This window comes from Lynx rufus, unplaced genomic scaffold (assembly GCF_022079265.1).
Source record: "Lynx rufus isolate CCGP_SWC_20201006 ecotype Redwood Valley unplaced genomic scaffold, mLynRuf1.p SCAF_8, whole genome shotgun sequence".
Lineage (NCBI taxonomy): Eukaryota > Metazoa > Chordata > Mammalia > Carnivora > Felidae > Lynx > Lynx rufus.
In genome coordinates, this window is record NW_025814896.1 from 51,553,215 (window position 1) to 51,572,099 (window position 18,885).

At 46.6% G+C, this 18,885-nt stretch overlaps 1 protein-coding gene across 1 annotated transcript in view; it reads right to left on the reverse strand.

Moving 5' to 3' along the window:
- Positions 1-18,885, reverse strand: part of SH3RF3 (SH3 domain containing ring finger 3) — a 368,418-nt gene that overhangs the window by 123,817 nt on the left and 225,716 nt on the right. Inside the window, exon 3 of the mRNA XM_047069059.1 lies at positions 13,502-13,597. Coding sequence (XP_046925015.1) covers positions 13,502-13,597 — 96 coding nt within the window. The remainder of the gene's footprint in view (positions 1-13,501; positions 13,598-18,885) is intronic.

The window sequence follows — 18,885 nt, forward strand, 5'->3', positions numbered from 1 at the left end:
TTATCCAGGAGACCCCTTAGGCTGGGAGCCACTGCCCCCACTCACTGGGCTGCTGAGAATGTGGGGAATGGCCAGCTGAGTCCTCAGCAACTGTCAAGAACCTTCCACCTTCTCCAGAGGCCTCTGTCTCCCTGAAAAGTGCTTAGACACAGATGCCAGTGGCTGTAGAACCATTAGTTTCATTTGTGTGATGTGGAACCGCCCACATGGGGCTCCCACCTATTACCTCATTGGATCCTCCTGACAGGACTTTCTGATGTGGTGCCATCCACATTGTGAGGCAGGGGGGGATGTTCAATGCAAAAGCTTCAAACAGAGGGATAAAGCCCATGTAAGCCTCTGCTTCCAAAGCCCTTACCTGGAGCACCAGGCCTTCCAACTCCATGCCCCACATTCCCAGATGGGAGGGAGGGGCAGGTCAACCGGGTACAGGAAATGAGAAGCCCCCTTTTCCCTCTCACTGTCCATATTACTTCCTGACATCTTGGCTTTCCCTCTGAGGGGAAGAGGGAGTCCACAGAAGGAGAAGGGGGACATAGAGACCAGGACTGATGACTAAGAATGAGACCCCCAACCAGAAACACAGCTGCGAATCTGCCCACCCAGGATCTCACATATAGTGCAGGGTCTGTGGAGGGTGCTGAAGGGGAGAAAGAGGTCTTTGAGCCCCTGTCTATGCTGCTTTCCCCAAGAACCTGGGTGTGGGCATTCCCTTAGAAGCCATATACACTCCTCATCTTCAGCCCTGAAAACACACTGCCTGCCCCAGTCAAGGAGGCTGGAAAACCAAGACAAATTTGATGAAATCATGAGCAATCTTTTCTTTGCATCAGTAGGTGGCAAATCCAATGGGTAGAAGGGCTGCCCACAACTTCAGAACAGTACAGAGCATGTACAATTAAAAACCTCAGATGGGGTGCCTGGGTGGCTCAGTCGGTTAAGCATCCGACTTTGGCTCAGGTCATGATCTCGCGGTCCATGAGTTCGAGCCCCGCGTCAGGCTCTGTGCTGACAGCTCAGAGCCTGGAGCCTGTTTCAGATTCTGTGTCTCCCTCTCGCTCTGACCCTCCCCCGTTCATGCTATCTCTCCCTGTCTCAAAAATAAATAAACGTTAAAAAAAATTAAAAAAAAAAAACAACTCAGAATTATTTTGTTCCCAATGAAAGCTGTCAGTTGTGCCAATGAGTTATTACCAAATATTTTAATACCATATTTAGAGATGGAGGTTCAAAATAATATTCTCTTTTTGTAAAATCTGAAGTGACAAGGAGACAAGTGTGTTACATGAGCAAGACGAGCTGAGTTCAACATTGTAATCAACTGAAGCTTAGAAGCAAACTGTCTAACAACGTACACTGTAATTATTGTGCTGAAGACAAGGACTCCCAAATGGGAAACAGTTGTCATTAGTAACTACCACTGCAGTTTTTGGTACTTCATTTATTTGGCTAACTCAAGATTTTCATTTCTGCCTCCACCGGTTTTCCAGGATCTAGAAACAGCATCACATTGACAGTTTTCCCTAACATCACATAGGATTCTTTCAACACCAGGACTGGGGCTTATGAGTCCTGACACCAACAGAGGGCTGGGGTCTGGTTCCTCAAAGTCAGAATTCTCTGGGCTCCCGCTGGTCCTGGGATGAGGTTGCCCCCCACCTCACTTTCCAGAGCCTGGCCCCATTCCCCCATCTCTCGCACGGTCCAGAATACAGCTCCCCTGGGATGTGCCTGCAGACGCTCCAGGCCTCCAGTGCCCCAAGGACATGGGGCTCCTTCCCTCAGGTTGGTGAGGACCAGGCACAGTTGTGGGAGGTTATGAAGGATTCACCTGGGAGCAGAAGGGCAGGAAACAGGACAGGGCTGTGCTGTCCTAGAACAGCAGGAGCCAGAGGACAGATCCACCATGTGCCCATGCTTCGGCTCCAGGCTTGAGAAACAGGCTTCCTGCAGAAGCCACTCTGGGGTACATACAGCTAAGTGTGGGGTGTTGAATGACAGAGCTGTCTTTGATGCATTTGGGGTGTCAGAGGTAAATTAAATGGACTTCAGCATGTGCTCAACTTTCGAATTTCATCTTTCAGCCCCTCAGACCTGTTTGGACCTGGGCTTCCTCCCATCATTACCCATAGCCCAGGAACCTTCTCTCTCCTGAGCCATCTCTTCTTTCCAAACTGTCCTCCCAGGTCACCATCCAGCTCCACAGCCAGTGGCCAGCACCTTCAGCCTCCAGCAGTGCCCCAAAGCCCAGCACTCATGTCCCACTAGCACCCCCATATGGCTGGGTCCCCAAACCAGGAGTCCTTTGCCCACCTTTCACATCCTCCCTCAGCTCTTGCATCTCTTCCACACACCCCCACCATCTTCCCTGGCAAAGTCTCACATGGCCTCCGTTCTCAAGTCCTGAACTTTGTCATTTGCAACAAATAATGTGCCAAGTAGCTGAGACCAGAACAACTCGGCATAAACTCTGAACATCCTCCCAGGCCTCAGTGTGCCTCAGAACCTTTCCCATTCACCTCCTCCTCCCTCTGAAGGGTGGGTTTCTCTCCTGTCCGTCAAGGTGGGCCCTTATCCTCTCCTGTCTCTGTCTCTGTCTCTTCTCTAGGTGCCAATTAGCAATTACCCCCTGCTATCCCTTGGGTTTTATTGTTCCCCTCTCCTACCCTCCCCTTAGGGTGCCCCATCCAATATACCGCTGAGAAGCATTCCCTTGACTCTGATAACAGCTTAAGATGTGCCCCTTTCCTGGTTTTTCACCAGAGACCTCATGTCTCTGCCCACTCGTCCCTCCCGGTTTATCTTTGTTCGACCGCACAACTGAATGCCTTCACAGGTTGGTGGGCAAGAGATGCTTCCACAGAGGAGAGATTTTCCTTAGGAACTTTCCTCTGAACATGGCCTGTCATTTTCTGTCATTGCCTTCTTAGTGTTAATGAAACATGCACAGGACAAAACTAAAAATCGCCATAAATGGGCAGGCCCTCCTGTTTGGAGGATCTACTTTTTCCCCCACCTCCTGGGTCCCCAGTGGCCTGTGGTCAGGCAGCTGTGTGACTGAGTCCTGGCCACAGCCTGTGGGTGGTGGTCTGATGTCCACTGCCAGGCCCAACTCATGAAATTCCCACTTTAGCCTCACTCCCACGTGTTAAAGATGGTAGAGCCCCATTGGCTGGGTCTCCCTGGTGCCTATGAGAGCCTGGCTGACCAGAACAGCCAGATGTGACCCTCTACTGCAGTTAAGCCCTAGGATCTCAGGGTTCACCTGTCACAGCAGGTACTGACACCTCAACTAATATGCTCAAATCCCTCCTCTCAGCTTCTTCCCTTCCTGAACCACACCTTGCTTCCAGACACCCCCTCCTCTAGACTCAAACCCCCAAGGATCTATCTGCTCCTTTCACCTATGGAGTGTGGGGGTAAAGGTTGTTCCCAGGTAAAGGCACAGGAAAGGCACCTGTGAGTGTCAGAGTCAACCTGCACCCTTTCAGGTTGTGGCCAAAGGCAGCCACCGTCCTTCCACGTGAGTCAGATAAATTACCATCAAGAACACAGGAAAGCCCGCTTCAATGGGCTTGCTTACCCATGCCTCCAAGGGACCCGAGGGCCATCTCCTTACCTACAGGTTTACATGTAACAGCACAAAACAAGGAAATGCATTAAAATGTATATGTTAAATAAAGGTTGACATATGACATATGAGAGGGAAGGAAAGACTTCCCTTCCAACCCAAAAGTTCCATCAGCCTGCAGGAAGACAAAATAGTTCTTCCCTGGCATCTGTGGCCAGCGTCTGGGCCTGGGTGTGCTCAGTGCTCCCTCTACCAGATGTCACCACCTGTCCATAGGACAAACAGCCATCACCTGTGCATCTGCTTAGTTGCTACAGCACAGAGCACATGAGACCCAGTTTTCAGGGGTGGGTGGCTCACCCTCCCACTGAAACCTGCAACTGCACCTTATCTGAGTGTCAAGAGATCTGGGGATGCGAAGGGGAAGGAGATGGATGGAATCCTGCCTACCAGGTGCTCTCCAGCTGAGTGCATGTCAACGGTTCCTATACCTGGGTGAGCGAAGAACCTGGTGGGAATAAGGAGGAAGCCCTTACCCCAGCAGGGGCAGAGGCCTCTCACAGAGGGGTGGCGTGGGAGCTGGCCAAGACAGCGTGGGGCTCAGCCTCAGGAGCTATGAGAGTGAAGACTGGAAGTGAGACAAAGAGGTGACCATCCTTCCTCAACCGTGTCCTCAGCCTGGTGGGAGTTGGGCCCACGCAGCCATGGAGTCCAGGGCAAGTGGGACAGGCAATGGCACGCAGCTGTGAGGGGACAAGTGTGTGTGCTCCGCACACCCTGCAGTCTGTTGAAGGAAGTCAGACCCAGAAAAGGCACATAGCTATGAAGGGAAGTGCTGGTCAGCCTGGGATAGCACCAATAAAGGGAGATCTGAGCAACTTCCAAAATCCAGGAACAAGGCAACCACATTCTTCCTGGTGCTTCCAGACAGCCAGCCCCCATGACAAGCCCCCTCTAAACATCACGTGGTTTGTCCTGAAAGTTAAAAACCAGTCCAATCCTATTTTCCCCCATGCCCTACCTCTTCGTTGTGCCTCCAAATTCCCCAAACAGCCTCTGGCTCTGGATAATCACTGCATGTTTCTGGATCCAGAAAATGGCTCCTGGCTAATTCTCATGCTGATCTCCTGATAAGCTGTCACTCCCACAGTCATACATTTATTAAGCACCCACTGTGTGCACTTTGCTAAGAGCTAGGGATATTAAAAAGGAACAAAAAGAGGTCCCTGACTTAAAGGATCCCAGTCCTTTAAGGATTGCAGGGGACTGAAGAAGTTTAAGAAACGCTGGAAGCCCTGTGCCTTGACATAAACAGGATCTTAGGGCTCAGGGAATGGCTCCATGGAGTGAGTGCCATTTGAGTTGGGTTTCAAAGGATGAAGAAGAGCTCTATGGGTCCTTGCACAGAGGCCCTGAGCTAGGAAAGGCACCGTCAAAGTTTGGGTGGCTGGAATCTCAGGTGCCTAGAGACAGCCTGGTGCCACCATGCTAGGTGGAAGTTGCAAAGTCCGGTCTCGGCATCTCACAGCAGGTTTGGAGATCACTACCCTGGAGACCACTGAGCCCAGGCTGGGAAGGAAGGAGGAGGGTGGGGGCTGGGGCAGAGGGTAGGGCAGGGTGGATTTGAGAGAAACGCTGTTCAGATATGGTGTGGAGGACAGACTAGTGATGGGGAGGCTGGTGTCAGGCACAGGACCAGACGTGCCCCGAACTAGGGGAGGACTCTGCTCTTGGACCCTTCCCAGCCTATACTCATTCCCACAGTGGCCCATCTACATGCCAAAGACCCCAAATTAGCATCTCCAACACAGACCTCTGTCCTGAACTTGACCCCTGCATACCTGTTGCCTATCTGATAAGCCACTCAGATGTTTAACAGATACCCCAGGCCCAACCTTCTGTGAACTGGCCTCTTGGTCTCCATGTACCCCAGCCCACTTCACCCTTCACATCCATGGTGATTTCATTCCTCCAGATGCTCAGGCCAAAACTGGATGTTTTACACTTCGCAGCCTCACATTGGCACTTCCTGCTGGTTCTACTAGCTACAGCAGCTGATGCTTTTTGCCACCTCTGTGACTACCACCGTGGCCTGTGCTGGCAATAGCTTCACAATCTATTTCCATTCTTTCCACACATCTCCCATCCCCCTATACTCAATCGATGCTCAACAGTGGTGCCAAAGTGATTCACATAAAACTTACGTCAGATCATCAAGCTCAAAAGTTCTTCACCGGTTTCCTATTTCACGTAAAACAAAAGCCAATTTTATTAAATAGGCCTTCAAGGGCCCATGTGATCTGATCCTCTTCACCTTACCTTATCTCCTACTACTTACCCCCTTGCCCACTGGGTTCCAGCCACTCAGCCTTTCCTGCTGTTCCTCAAGCAGGCCTGGCACATTCCTGCCTCAGGAACTTTGCACTGGCTGTCCCCTCTGTCTAGAATGCTCACCCAACACTCCTCTCTCCCGTTTTATTTTTTTCTCCATTTCAGTTATCATTTTCTGAGGCGTTTATATAATGGACTTGCATATTATCTGCCCCCCACACCAGAAAGTGAGTTCCATAAGAGAGTTTCATAAAGACAGGAATATTTTGTTTGCTGATATGTTGAGTGGCGAGAGCAGTTGTCTGACAAGCACTAATGGTGTGTTATACTTTAAATTATACTATATATTTGTTATACTTGAGAAGGATTTTCAGAGATAGAACTGCTGAGAACTGACTGCAGAGTGGATTGGGAAGTGAGGGAGAAAAGGGGACCAGAGAGAACCCGGGCTTGGTTTGGGAAACTGAGTGGTACCATCCAGTGTGGTGGGTAGCAGAGGGTCTGAGACAGGAGTGGGGTCTGTCTCAGAGGGTCTGAGATAGGTGATGCCAGAGGGACACGAGACCTGAGGGGCTGGAGGTCTTAGCGCCCCATCAGCCGGTTGCAGACCTGAGGCAAATCTCAGGGCAGTGGCGGCCTGGAAAGCCTACCTGGGAGCCACAGGCCCAGGCTGTTCTTGAGGAGCTTCCTGGAACCTTCCCTGGTGACACCACCCACATGGTCTCCAGGGGACAAGAAGCCACAGACGTGGCTCACCCACAGCCATGCCTGCCACAGCCCATGGAGGGCACATGGTGGCCATACCTGAGAACGGGCTCTCAGAAGAGAGACTGCTGCACACGTGTGAAAATTCCTACCAGGCCTCCATTCCTTTCAACTGGGCCCTGTGAGAATGTCGCCCATGCACCCAAGACCTCATATCCCCTCAGAGGTATCTCATGCCCATATCCCATGGGCCAGCTTCAGGGTAAACTGTGCTTTACTGCCACTGAAATTCTATTTTGTTTCTATACCCAAAGCATGGAGTTGACAAGCCACAGAGAGGGAACCTAGAAACTCTTGGATCTCCACACCTAGCAAGGAGAGGAGAGAGGGGCTGAGTGACTCACGTCTATGGTAAACCTGGGGCACCAGCCAGGACATCGTGGTACCTTGTATTCCCACAGCCATGGTCACAGAAGGTAGGAGAAAACCACCCAGCTCTTTCTTTCTGGGTCTTGGGGTTATCTTATGAGACAGACCCACTGGTGCAACTGCTCTCTCTGAATTAGCAGACCCTTGTGGACCCAGCAGCTCTGCCAGTTATTCTGTGCCCCTACTTGCACTCCCCATTTCTAAGTCTGGCAGAGGCAGCCTGACACACGGCTCACCGCATGCTTCACCCTCTGCCGTCTCAGGCAGATTCTATTTGTGTGCAGATGTACACACATGTCCGCTCAGCTAAGCAAGCTTTCAGGTTATTTGACGTTCATAAGAGTTTTCCCTGAATTTTTTTTTTTTTTCGGAAGAGCCCTCAGGCATTTCACAGCCCCAAGCCATGCCTCCTTTGGGAATGTAAAAACTCCCCTCCCCTTCAGTGTATGCCTGCCCACACCAGGGAAGAGTCCAGGCAGGGGTCAGGCAGCTGAGCCCCAGTGCCCCAGTGCATGGTACCATTTAATCAGGCTTCACATTTCTTATCAGCTGAATAGGGAGGATGGCTGTAATACCACTGAAAAGCTATGCAAATATAAGCAGTCAATGGAATCAATGATAGCACCTAGGAATAATTAGTTACACATCTAATCACCCACTGGTCAATGCCATGAGGTGAGAGCTTCCCTTGGGGAACCTGCTACTCATCTCTTCTCCCATGCCAAATCCAAAGGCAGCAAAGAAGCTCCCTCCTCTGTCCAGAACAGCACCCTGGGCAGTGTGTGCTGGCTGTTGGGACAGGCGTTGCACACCCTCTTCCTTCTCTGCCTGTCCTCACGCCACAGACTCAGGCCCATCTTCAGCACAGAATGGCCACCCTTCACCCTCCTCACCATGGATAGTTAAGGGAAGTTGGAAGGGATTCCCCCCACCTTGCCCCAGAACCTTCCCCACTTGCTGCCAGAGGAGATGAAGCATCTGTTTCTGTGTGCACATGTAGGGTGGGGCATACGAGCGAGCATGAGGGTGGACCCCCCCGCCCCCGAGACCATGTCACCTGGGAAGCCAACCACACAACACCAACCATGTAGAGCGGCTAGTAAGTTTAGACATCGTATTCAGCAGAAGTAAAGCGCCATCACATTATCTGGTAATTCTGGAAGTCTTTGTCAGTTAACTGCTGGTGATGCAGGTCTCCCCCTCATTCTGCCTCGACAACTGATTTTCAGAGTGCGAAGGCAGAACCTGACACTTGTGCTCACTGCATGTTCATTCTTTTCAACTGTGTCTGCAGCTTATTATAGATGTTGGGTCTTAACGCCAGCCCCACGGACAGGCCTTCCTCACAGACAAGCCATCACAGGCAGATTACCTAATGTTCCTTCTATGTCTCCACGCAAACCCCCCATTGAGGCAGAACACAGTCCTGTGTCCTGTCTCGGTGTCTCTCCAGACTGAAGCTGATTCCCAGGAATGCACTTCAAGAATAGCCTTCTAGGGGCACCTGGGTGGCTCAGTCAGTTGAGCTTCTGACTTCAGCTCAGGTCACGATCTCACAGTCTGTGAGTTGGAGCCCCGTGTTGGGCTCTGTGCTGACAGCTCAGAGCCTGGAGCCTGCTTTGGATTCTGTGTCTCCCTCTCTCTCTGCTCCTCCCCTGCTCAAGCTCTGTCTCTCTCGGTCTCAAAAATAAATAAAAACATTAAAAAATTTTTAAAATAAAATAAAATAAAATAAAATAAAATAAAATAAAAGAATAGCTTTCTAGCAAGCAACCTCTCCTATCATGCAGCATGGGAATATCTGCACCACTTGTCTTGTTGACCAGGGTGGGGCTGTTGTACCTGCACAGAAATAGGGGCACACCTACCTTCAAAAAGCTCCCACCCCTGCTGAGGAGTGAAAATGAGCACTTGTGAGAAAACTCTCAGAAATATGAGGCCAAATATGGTCAATGCTCAGGAAATGACACAGAGATCTTCAGTAAACACATGAATGGACCAATGTGCAATTATTCATTCAACAAACAATAGCAGAGCAACAACACAGATGGCCCTTGCCAACCTACCTAATGCCAGGTCTGGTCTGTGCACTCTGTTATTGTTCTTGAAGCCTTGCAACTATCCCCATGAGGTCCATGTTATTGCCCTCAGATGAGCAAGGAAACAGGCTCAGAAATGTTAAGAAATATGCCAAAATTCACATGTCTAATGCATGGTGTTGAGCCCAGTGGGGTCTACCTCTGAAGCCCATGATGCTCTGAGCTGCCCTGAGTCCCAGTCACGTCCTGCCACTAGGGTTGCCATGGCCCGTGAGAAATAGGCCCTGCTCCACAGGGATGACCTGAGGTCCATACTAAGGGCAAATGCCAAGCATGCCATCTTGGAGCCTATGGAAAAGGAGAATGCAGGATCCCCAGTTGGGGTACTCATGCTGCAGGGTGGAACAGCAAAGCCAGACCCAGCCTTGCCAGGATGTGAGAAGGGCAGAGTACCACGTGTGTTCCTACAGTACATTTACCCACAGCAGGCAATGCTGAGCCCCCACCTAGAGGAGGAGGGTTCCCCTGGGCCTGAGGAACTCTCTGAGATTGAACCATTCTGAAAAATGAAAATGATGACAATTATTCTGCCTCCTCAAGGACTTGAGGCACATAAGGAAGGCCATGTCACTGTCATGTTTTGGGGGTTATTCCCCAAGGGCAAGAGCAATGTCAGCTCCTCTCTCTGTCCTGGATAGACACCAGTGAGAGTGCCCTGTCCAGCAGTCATCCTAACAAAGAGGCAGGTGTCTGACATGTGCTGTTGTCCCGGTGTGAAGATGCTGCTGGACAGTGATTGTTCATGGAACAAAGGGGGAGAAAAGAACATGGAGGCAGGTTCAAGATGCAGGACCAGTGGCGGGGAAAGTAGGAAGAGGAGCTGGAAAGGCATCAAGGAGGTCAAAGGTGGGGAAGGGAAGTCGCACAGGAGTGGTGAGGAGTTGAGGGTGAAGGAGCCAGGTGCAGGCAGTCAGTGCCTGAGACTAGCAGGCCCAGGTCACCAATGGGGATACAGTGGCAGCCAGGCCCCTGGGCACTATAGGGAGTGTGGATGACAGGGTTATTTCTGCAGTACACCAGAGGTATAGGTATTTCCAGAGACAGGACCACCTTCTCAGAACACAGGCTGCCAGTAGCTCAAGGCCAGGCCAGCTGCACCCGGGTTTTATACCATCCGTCCCACTGTGCCTACTTGGCAAGCCCAGGGTGAAGAAACAGTCCTGGTTAAGAGAAGACTGTATAGTCTACAGAGCAAAAGTGCTCGTTCACTTATTACAGATCCATCTGGGTCAAGCATGAGGGCAGGAACTGCCCCAATAGGAAGCTCAGGTTCAAACCCTGCAGAAGACTGGAGTTCCAATCACTCAGATCTCAAAGGCCTGCTCAGCCTCCTGGAGAGAAGACAGCCTGAACTCTGCAAGCCCTGGAATCTACCTCCAAGGCTACGATGGGGCCAGAGCCACTCAAGTACTTTAAAAGGGAATTGATATAGAAACAGTGAAACACCATCTCAGGAAATATCCATTTGGGGCATCTTGTCTTCACTGGTTGCTGAGTGAGAAGCCAGGAGTCTGTTCCAGAGCAGTTCAGGGGTGTTGTGGCTGGGGCTCCTTAGGGTCATGGTGAGGGGATAGGCTCTGCACAGGCCACAGTGCTGTCCAGGAAGAGGCACGACCCAGAGGAACAAGTCCCCTGCCCATGGCTACTCCAGGCATGCTCTGCTACTGCTCCTGGGAAGAGCCTAGCACTGGAGCCTCAAGGGCCCTCAGGGCATCCTATCTGAGGAAACACACAAAGGAGTAAGACAGCCATGTTCAGAGTAGAGGCAGGACTGTCACTGGAGGTGTGGGGCATGGAGGGCTTCTGAGCCAGAAGGATGCAGGAGCCTACCTATGTCCTCAAGGGAGAAGTATTTGAAAGCGTGTCTCTTGTGGCTGGGCCTCAGGAAGTCTGCCCTTTGAGTAAGTCTTTGGAACTAAGGAGAACACTCAGAGAGCCCCACTGATTGGTTTCCCAGTCCTGAGCCCAAGCTCTCAACCTCCCTGACAATGCCTGAGCCCTTCCAGAGGGTGGAAGCTGCTGGGGCTAACCTGGCCTTCTGCAGGGGGTGCCAGTGTGACCTTCCTTGGGGCTCCTTATGAGGTTTTATCTTAGTTTCTTAAACTGTGCTTTAAAGAAAAATGCACAAATGTTAACTGGGCGTCACTCTACGGCTGCACATAACTGTTAACCTCCTGAGATGAAGATTTCAAACACCTCCACATCCCAGAGGCCTCCTTCTCCCTGCTTCCCGTGAGTCTCCCCACAGAGGCCCAGCTGCTCTGCTTTCTGTCACCCTGGAGTAGTTCTACCTGCTTTTGAACTTCCTAAAAGCGAAAATCATATGTACTCTTTTGTGTCTGGCTTCTTTCAAAAGATCTGTCTGTGAGATTCAGCCATGCTTTTAAATGCAGTAGTCTTTTGTTCATTTTCTCTGCTGGATAGTATTCCATCGTATGGACATACCATCCTTCATTTATCCATCCCACTGCTGAGGGACATCTGCATTGTTTCCAGTTTGGGGCCATCATAACAAAGTTTCTGTAAGCATTTCTGCACTTGATCTTAGCCAAAAGGCCGAGAAGCGATGTAAGCATTTCTGCATATGTGTTTGAGCATCCTTAGAAGTCTGCCTGGGGAAAAATAGTTCCACTGCTACAGATGTCTGAGAGGCCAAGTTTTTCACTGCTAGACTGCACTATAAGTGTTACTCATGCATCAAGTTCTTTGATCTTAAGCTGCAGGATAAAGAAGAACATCCCCCTGGAAACTGAAGCAAATGCACAAATGGAAGCTTACAAGGTGTTTGGGGAATTTTGACTCTTACAGTGTACTAGGGAAAGGTGTGGATGTGTGTGTGAGAGTGTGTGTCAGAGTGTGTATGAGTCCATGTATACTTGAGTGTGGGCACTGTGTGTGTGTGTGTGTGTGTGTGTGTGTGTGTGTACGTGTGTGGGCTTACTGTTATTGCATAAGATGGCCTCAGAATCTCCTGGGCAGTCTATTCAAAATTAACGTGAGAGAACCACTAGTCCAGAGCATTTAGGGAAAGGAGAGGAAATGACCAGAGATGAGGCTAGCAAAACATCTAGCCTTTGCAGGCTATGAATCATGAATGCCTTACAATAGCATTTGAACTTTATCCTATATGAAAAAGGAATCAGCATGGGGCGCCTGGGTGGCGCAGTCGGTTAAGCGTCCGACTTCAGCCAGGTCACGATCTCGCGGTCCGTGAGTTCGAGCCCCGCTTCAGGCTCTGGGCTGATGGCTCGGAGCCTGGAGCCTGTTTCCGATTCTGTGTCTCCCTCTCTCTCTGCCCCTCCCCCGTTCATGCTCTGTCTCTCTCTGTCCCAAAAAAAATAAAATAAAAAACGTTGGAAAAAAAAATTTTAAAAAAAGAAAAAGGAATCAGCAGATGTGTTTAACAAACACCTAGTGGCACCCACACACAGCTCAGTAGGTGTGGCAAAGCTAGATGTGCCACCTACCAGCACATGGAGCCCCACAACAGGCTGACTGAACTACAGTTTGCTAGTGGGGGGCATTCAGGGGCAGGGCAGTGAAGGGTTAAGTCTAGAGCAACCGGCCTGTGCTCATGTTCCACTTAGCAGCTGGGAGAACTTTCTGTCTCTATTGGCTCATCTGTAAAGTGGGGACATTCCTGGCTTTCATATGCCTAGGGTGTTGAGAAAATTAAATGAGAAAGTACTTAGAAGTGTTTCGCATGCAGCGAGCACGCAGTATGCATTAGCTGAAAGAACTGTATGGATAACTGCAGTGATTAATAGATGAACGGTATGTTGGCTCATGGGCGTACACACGTGACTTGTACTGACAAACAGCACACTCGCACATGATGGGCAAATACTCCTGCAGATACACAAATAGCCCACAGCAAACAGGGGTTTCCGGGGCAAACATTCTAAGATGCTCCCGGCTCAGCCACTGCCCATAACTTATGCACTGGAAACAAAGTGCTCCTTAGTTACAGAAAGGAGACAGGAAATTAACAGGCCCCAAATCATCTCTGCTTTAAGGACTCCCAGTTGGACAAGCTGCCCAGTCACGCGAGTCCTATGAGGACCACAAACGGCCCACCAGAGCCAGCATTCTTCAGCTATGTTTGCAGTGACAGGGGAATGCTCTGGGGCTGGGGAGACCCTCCTTCTCTGCCCACACGGTAAGATAGTCTGCAGCCAGGCCTGGGACACACAACCTGAGGGACTGAGACAATTCTCATAGCACTGGCACAGAAGTCCAATGCAGTCCCCATCTTCTTCTCTTGGGAAAGAGGTCCTAGGCTAGGAGTCCACCCCCACAACCCCACCTGTCTAGTGAAACAGACAGCAGGGTGGAAGAGGAAGTGTATCTGAGAGCATGACCTTACCTCCACATACAGCAGGGGGAAGATCCCAATCTTGTCTCCCAGCATGCCTTCCGCCCAGTTGTCATCCACTCTTCTGATGACAGTCAGGATCTCATCCTGGGGTCGCCGCACACATGCACGTGGACACGCAACAAAACACACACAACAAAAATGGAGACCAGTCAGTACTGCTGAAGCTCAGAAAAGATCCTAAGCAAGGATGCAAAGAATGGTTTATTATCCATTCTGGGATCTGACATACGAAAACAGTCTGCCCTTACATCTTCACCCAGGACCTCCCTCTTTCTCTCTTATATATTGATTATAGTTGCAAAAATCTGCAAATGGAAGAGCTTGGCAATTTATAATATAGCTAGTATTTTAAAATTCATGTTCCTATTATTTATTTACTGAAATAAAATTATTTTGAATAAAAATAAATTCAGCGAAGTATAAAGCTTTTTAAGTTTCTGGCACCATCCATGAACAAAAAATGACCGAATACAGTTCCGTTTATTTAGAGTCGTGTACAAAAAGCTTTGGATAACCCTCTTAAATTCTTTGGCAATGCAGACAATGCCAAGTATAGATGCACAAAGTGGAAACAGATGGAAAGAGAAAGGAAGAGGCATGAAGCACAGAGGAAGAGGAGCTTTCTGGGAAGACTGGCAGACTAGTAGTTGTGAGGAAGGACATGACCAGGGTGGCTTCACAGGTGCCAGGAGCTACAGGGACAAATGACAGGGGGTGCAGAGAAGAGGGTGAGAGAAAGAAAGCATGGAGCAGTGATGAAGAGCAAAAGGTGGAAGCCATCAGGAAAGAAGACTGGGGAAAAGAGACAACATGGGCAGCGGCTAGCGTCAAGAAGGCCGGACAGGGATGCCACAGGCAAAACTGGCACCTACACCAAGGATCTGTGGTCAGCTTCTGTTCCCTTTCCAATATCCATCCTTCCTTCAATACATAGGATATATAATAGAACACTCCACAGACTGTTGGCCTAACCACCCTCTCCCCCTGCCCCTCCACATCAAACCTCCCTGTCATTTGTCTCTCAACAATCTGCTAGGAGACCAGCTGGACTATCTGGGACTTGTGCTAAGGAGATGATGGCCAGCCTAATGGGGTAACCCCTACTGAATCTGAAGGTACCATCTGCCTTTCCAATGAGTCTTCAATACTTTAATGTGAAGCAATAATACGGGACTTGTAGGCTTCTCTCAGGTCAGAGGGACATTTTAGGCCAGTACACTTCATGGAATTACCAGAAAAGCTGGCTTCCCTATAAGCTATGGTCTGTTCGAAACCTCTCCTCACCTAGGGGTATAGAGTAGAGTCTAAGAGCGATAATACCCCTCATTTTCTCTCTCCTCATTCCCAAATAATAGCTTTGAAAAATTCCAAATAACAAAATGATCTGTGACTTTAGAATACTTTTTCTCCTAACTTATACAAGCCAGAATAATGCAATAAGGGAATTATATCATTGCACGTGTTTCAGGGTAGTTGGTTCTCAGGCTACAGAATGGTATTAATAAGGGAAGAATGTATGGGATTTCCTGGTAACCATTAGGGACAAAGTGGCCACCTGGCTTGAGGAGAGATGTACAGAGAGTGCCCCTAAAATCCCATGCCTTGCTCACCTTACAAATTCACAACCAAGAGAGTCATGAGCCTGTGATGAACTCAACTCAGATTCAGCCAAAGGGAGGCTCCTAATACTTTGCTGATCATGCAAAGGGAAAGGTAATTGAAGGCTTCATACATGTCAGAGCTTTTGCAACAACAAAATAACACACAAAAAAAAGACATTTCATTTTTTAAAATTAAAAAGAAGATAATACCAGGTTAATTTTTGTTTCTTTAAAAAAGAAAATACTGTATTATCCATACTATTACTTAGAACTGGTCTAGAAATTGGAGCCAAAGACATAAAAGAATATAAAACAGAAAACATAAATACTAGAAAGAAGGTATGCAATTCTTTACCTAGAAAAAACAGTATCAACTAAAAATTAGAATAAGTAAATTTGAGAAATATTGCTAATTTTAAAATAAATACATAAAAATCATTGGTTCACTCATCTACCAGGAATAGTAAGTTAGAAAATGTGATTAAAATTGGCTATTTTAAAAAAAGCTTTCTAATACACTACATATGCCAAAATTAATTAGATAAATATTACAAATTTAAATGTTAGAAAAAAGTCTTGAATGCCCAAGAGGAAATATGAATAGATGTGTAATCTTGAGCTGGGGAAGTTCTTTTGAAGTATGATAACAAAAATTTGGCTACAGAAAAATGAAATCCTCTATGATAAAAACAGCAAAAACAAAAATGAAAATAAGCTAGCAAAATACTTGGAGGATATATGACAAAGACTTAATATTATATAAAGACTTAAATACACAATAGAACAAAAAGACAAATGTCTTAAAAGAAAAATAGGCTAAGAGCAATACAGCTCACAAAAAAAAGAAAAGCAAATTGCCATTAAACATATTTTAACAAGTTGGGGCGCCTGGGTGGCTCAGTCGGTTAAGCAGCCGACTTCAGCTCAGGTCACGATCTCGCGGTCCGTGAGTTCAAGCCCCGCGTCAGGCTCTGGGCTGATGGCTCAGAGCCTGGAGCCTGCTTCCAATTCTGTGTCTCCCTCTCTCTCTGCCCCTCCCCCGTTCATGCTATGTCTCTCTCTTTCTCAAAAATAAATAAAACGTTAAAAAAAATTTTTTTTAAATAAAAAGTTATACCTCACAAATAAAAAAATACAACTGTAAACAACAAGAGCTCTCTCTTTCTTCTTTGTTCTATTTTGCTTATCAAATTAGCAAACAAAGAACATAAAGCCAACTCACAGTGCTGGTCAGCATGCACGGAATAGGTACTTAATTATTTTGGGTGGAGATATACATTTATGGCAGGCAGTTTGGCAATTTCTAAGATCAAAGCCTGCATACCCACTGATCTAACTCTACCCTAGGAAAATCAGAGATGTGCAAAAAGATTTAGCTCTGAGAATGTTCATTATAGTGTTTGTTCAATTAGATAGAAACTAAAGATAAATGTACAGCAAAAGAGGTTTGGTTAAATAAATTATGGTATTGTGCTCCAATACTATTCCCAACTCCAGCACTCTCTAGCCATCCTGTCCTACCTAAGGAGGAAAGGGGAAAATGGAGACACACATACAGAGTTCACAATCTAGAAGTATAGCCTCCTGAAAGGACTGAGACCCTATAATAGGATCATAGGACTATACACTGCTTCCCTTTTCCCCAAACCATACCAAAACATAACTAAAGGCCAATTTATAGCAATTCCTTTTACCTGGTACATCATGTCTGGCTATCAAAAAAAAAATTACTACATATGCCAAAGGCAAAACAAAACAAAAATCAAAAATACAGTTTGAAGAGACAGAGTAAGCATCAGAACCAGACTCAGGCATAGAGGGATGCTGGAACTAATTAATACACTAAGGGCTCTAATGGATTAAGCAGACAGAAGGTAAGAACACAGAACAGATGGGCAATGTAAGTAGAGAGATAGAAAGTCTAAGAAAGAACCAAAAAGTAATGCTAGAGTACAAAGACACCATCATAGAAATGAAAAATAATTTGATAGGCTAATTAGTACTCTTAACATGGCTGAGGAAGGAATCTCTGACCTTAAGGATTTCTATAGAAACCTCCAAAACTGAAAAGCAAAGAGAACAAAGACTGAGGGAAAAAAAAGAACAGGATATTCAAGGGCTGTAAGATAACTACAGAACTACAAAAGGTGTAACATATGTATAATGGGAATATCAGATGAAGAAGAAAGAAAGGAACAGAAGAAATATTTGACACAATAACAACTGAGAATTTCTCTAAATTAATGTCAGACACCAAACCACAGATACAGGAAGTTCAGAGAACACTAAGATAAATGCCGAAAAATAAATAAATAAATAAAAAACTACCTACGCATATCAAACTGCTGAAAATCAAAGATAAAAAAACAGTGAAAGAGACCAGAGGGAGAAAATATCATACTTACAGAGGAGCAAAAATAAGAATCACACCTGACTTCTCAAAAACCATGCCAGCAAGAAGAGAGTGGAGTGAAATATACCAAGTATGGAGAGGAAAAAAAAAACCCACCAGCCTAGAATTAAGTATACTGAAAAATTATCCTTCAATAATGAGGGAGAAATAAAGACTTTCTCAGACAAACAAAAACTGAGGGAATTTATTGCCAGTGGACCTGCCCTTGTGAGAAGTTCTTTAGAGAAAAGTATGTAGGTCAAAAACTCAAATCTATATAAAGAAAAGAACATGGGAGAAGAAATAACTGAAGGTAAAATAAAACTTTTATTTTTCTTATTCCTAATTTATCTAACTGAATAGTTTGTTCAAAATCAAAATAGCAACACTGTATTTGATTACATATGCTTATGTACATATGTGTGTGTGTGTGTGTGTGTGTGTATCATGTATATACTTATGTATAAATGAAAGGAATGACAGAATGATATAAGGGATAGGAGAGAAGAGTTATGATTATTTTGTTATTACAGAGTATTCATACTACCTGTGAAATAGTGTGATATTTTTTGAAAGTTTTTTTATTTTCTTAAAATATTTTTAATGTTTCTTTTAGAGAGAGAGAGAGAGCACGTGAACATGGGGGAGGGGCAGAGAGAGAGGGAGACATAGAGTCTGAAGCAGGTTCCAGGCTCTGAGCTGTCAGCACAGAGCCCAATGCAGGGCTTAAACTCATGAACCATGAGATCATGATCTGAGCTGAAGTCAGACCGACTGAGGCACCCAGGTGCCCCTGAAAGTGAACATGATTAATTGAAAATATATATTGCAAACTCTAGGGCAATTACTAACAATTTTTTTAAGGTATAATTGACATGCTAAGAAAGGAGAGAAAATAGAATCAATTAAATCCACAGAAAGGAAAAAAAAAATAGAAGACAAAAATAGGAACAAAAATCAAAGGCAACAAATAGAAAACAGAGATAAATATGGTAAAAATTATTTCAAAAATATCAAATAATCACTCTGAAAGTCAATGGTCTAAATTCACAAACTGAAAGATAAAGATTATCACAGTGGATCAAAATGCAAGACCCAACTAGATGTTGTTTACAATAAACCCAGTTTAAATGTAAAGATACATGTGAATTAAAGGTAAATGTATGGAGAAAGATATACCATGATAATACTAACCAAAAGAAAGTGGGAATAGCTACATTAATTTTGAACAAAGCATAATTCAGAGCAAGTACTGTTGTTTGGGATAAAGAAGGGGATTACATAATGAGAAAGGAGTCAATTCTCCAAGAAGACATAACGAACCTTAATGTATATGCATTTAACAACAGAAAGTCAAAATATATCAGGCAAGACTAACT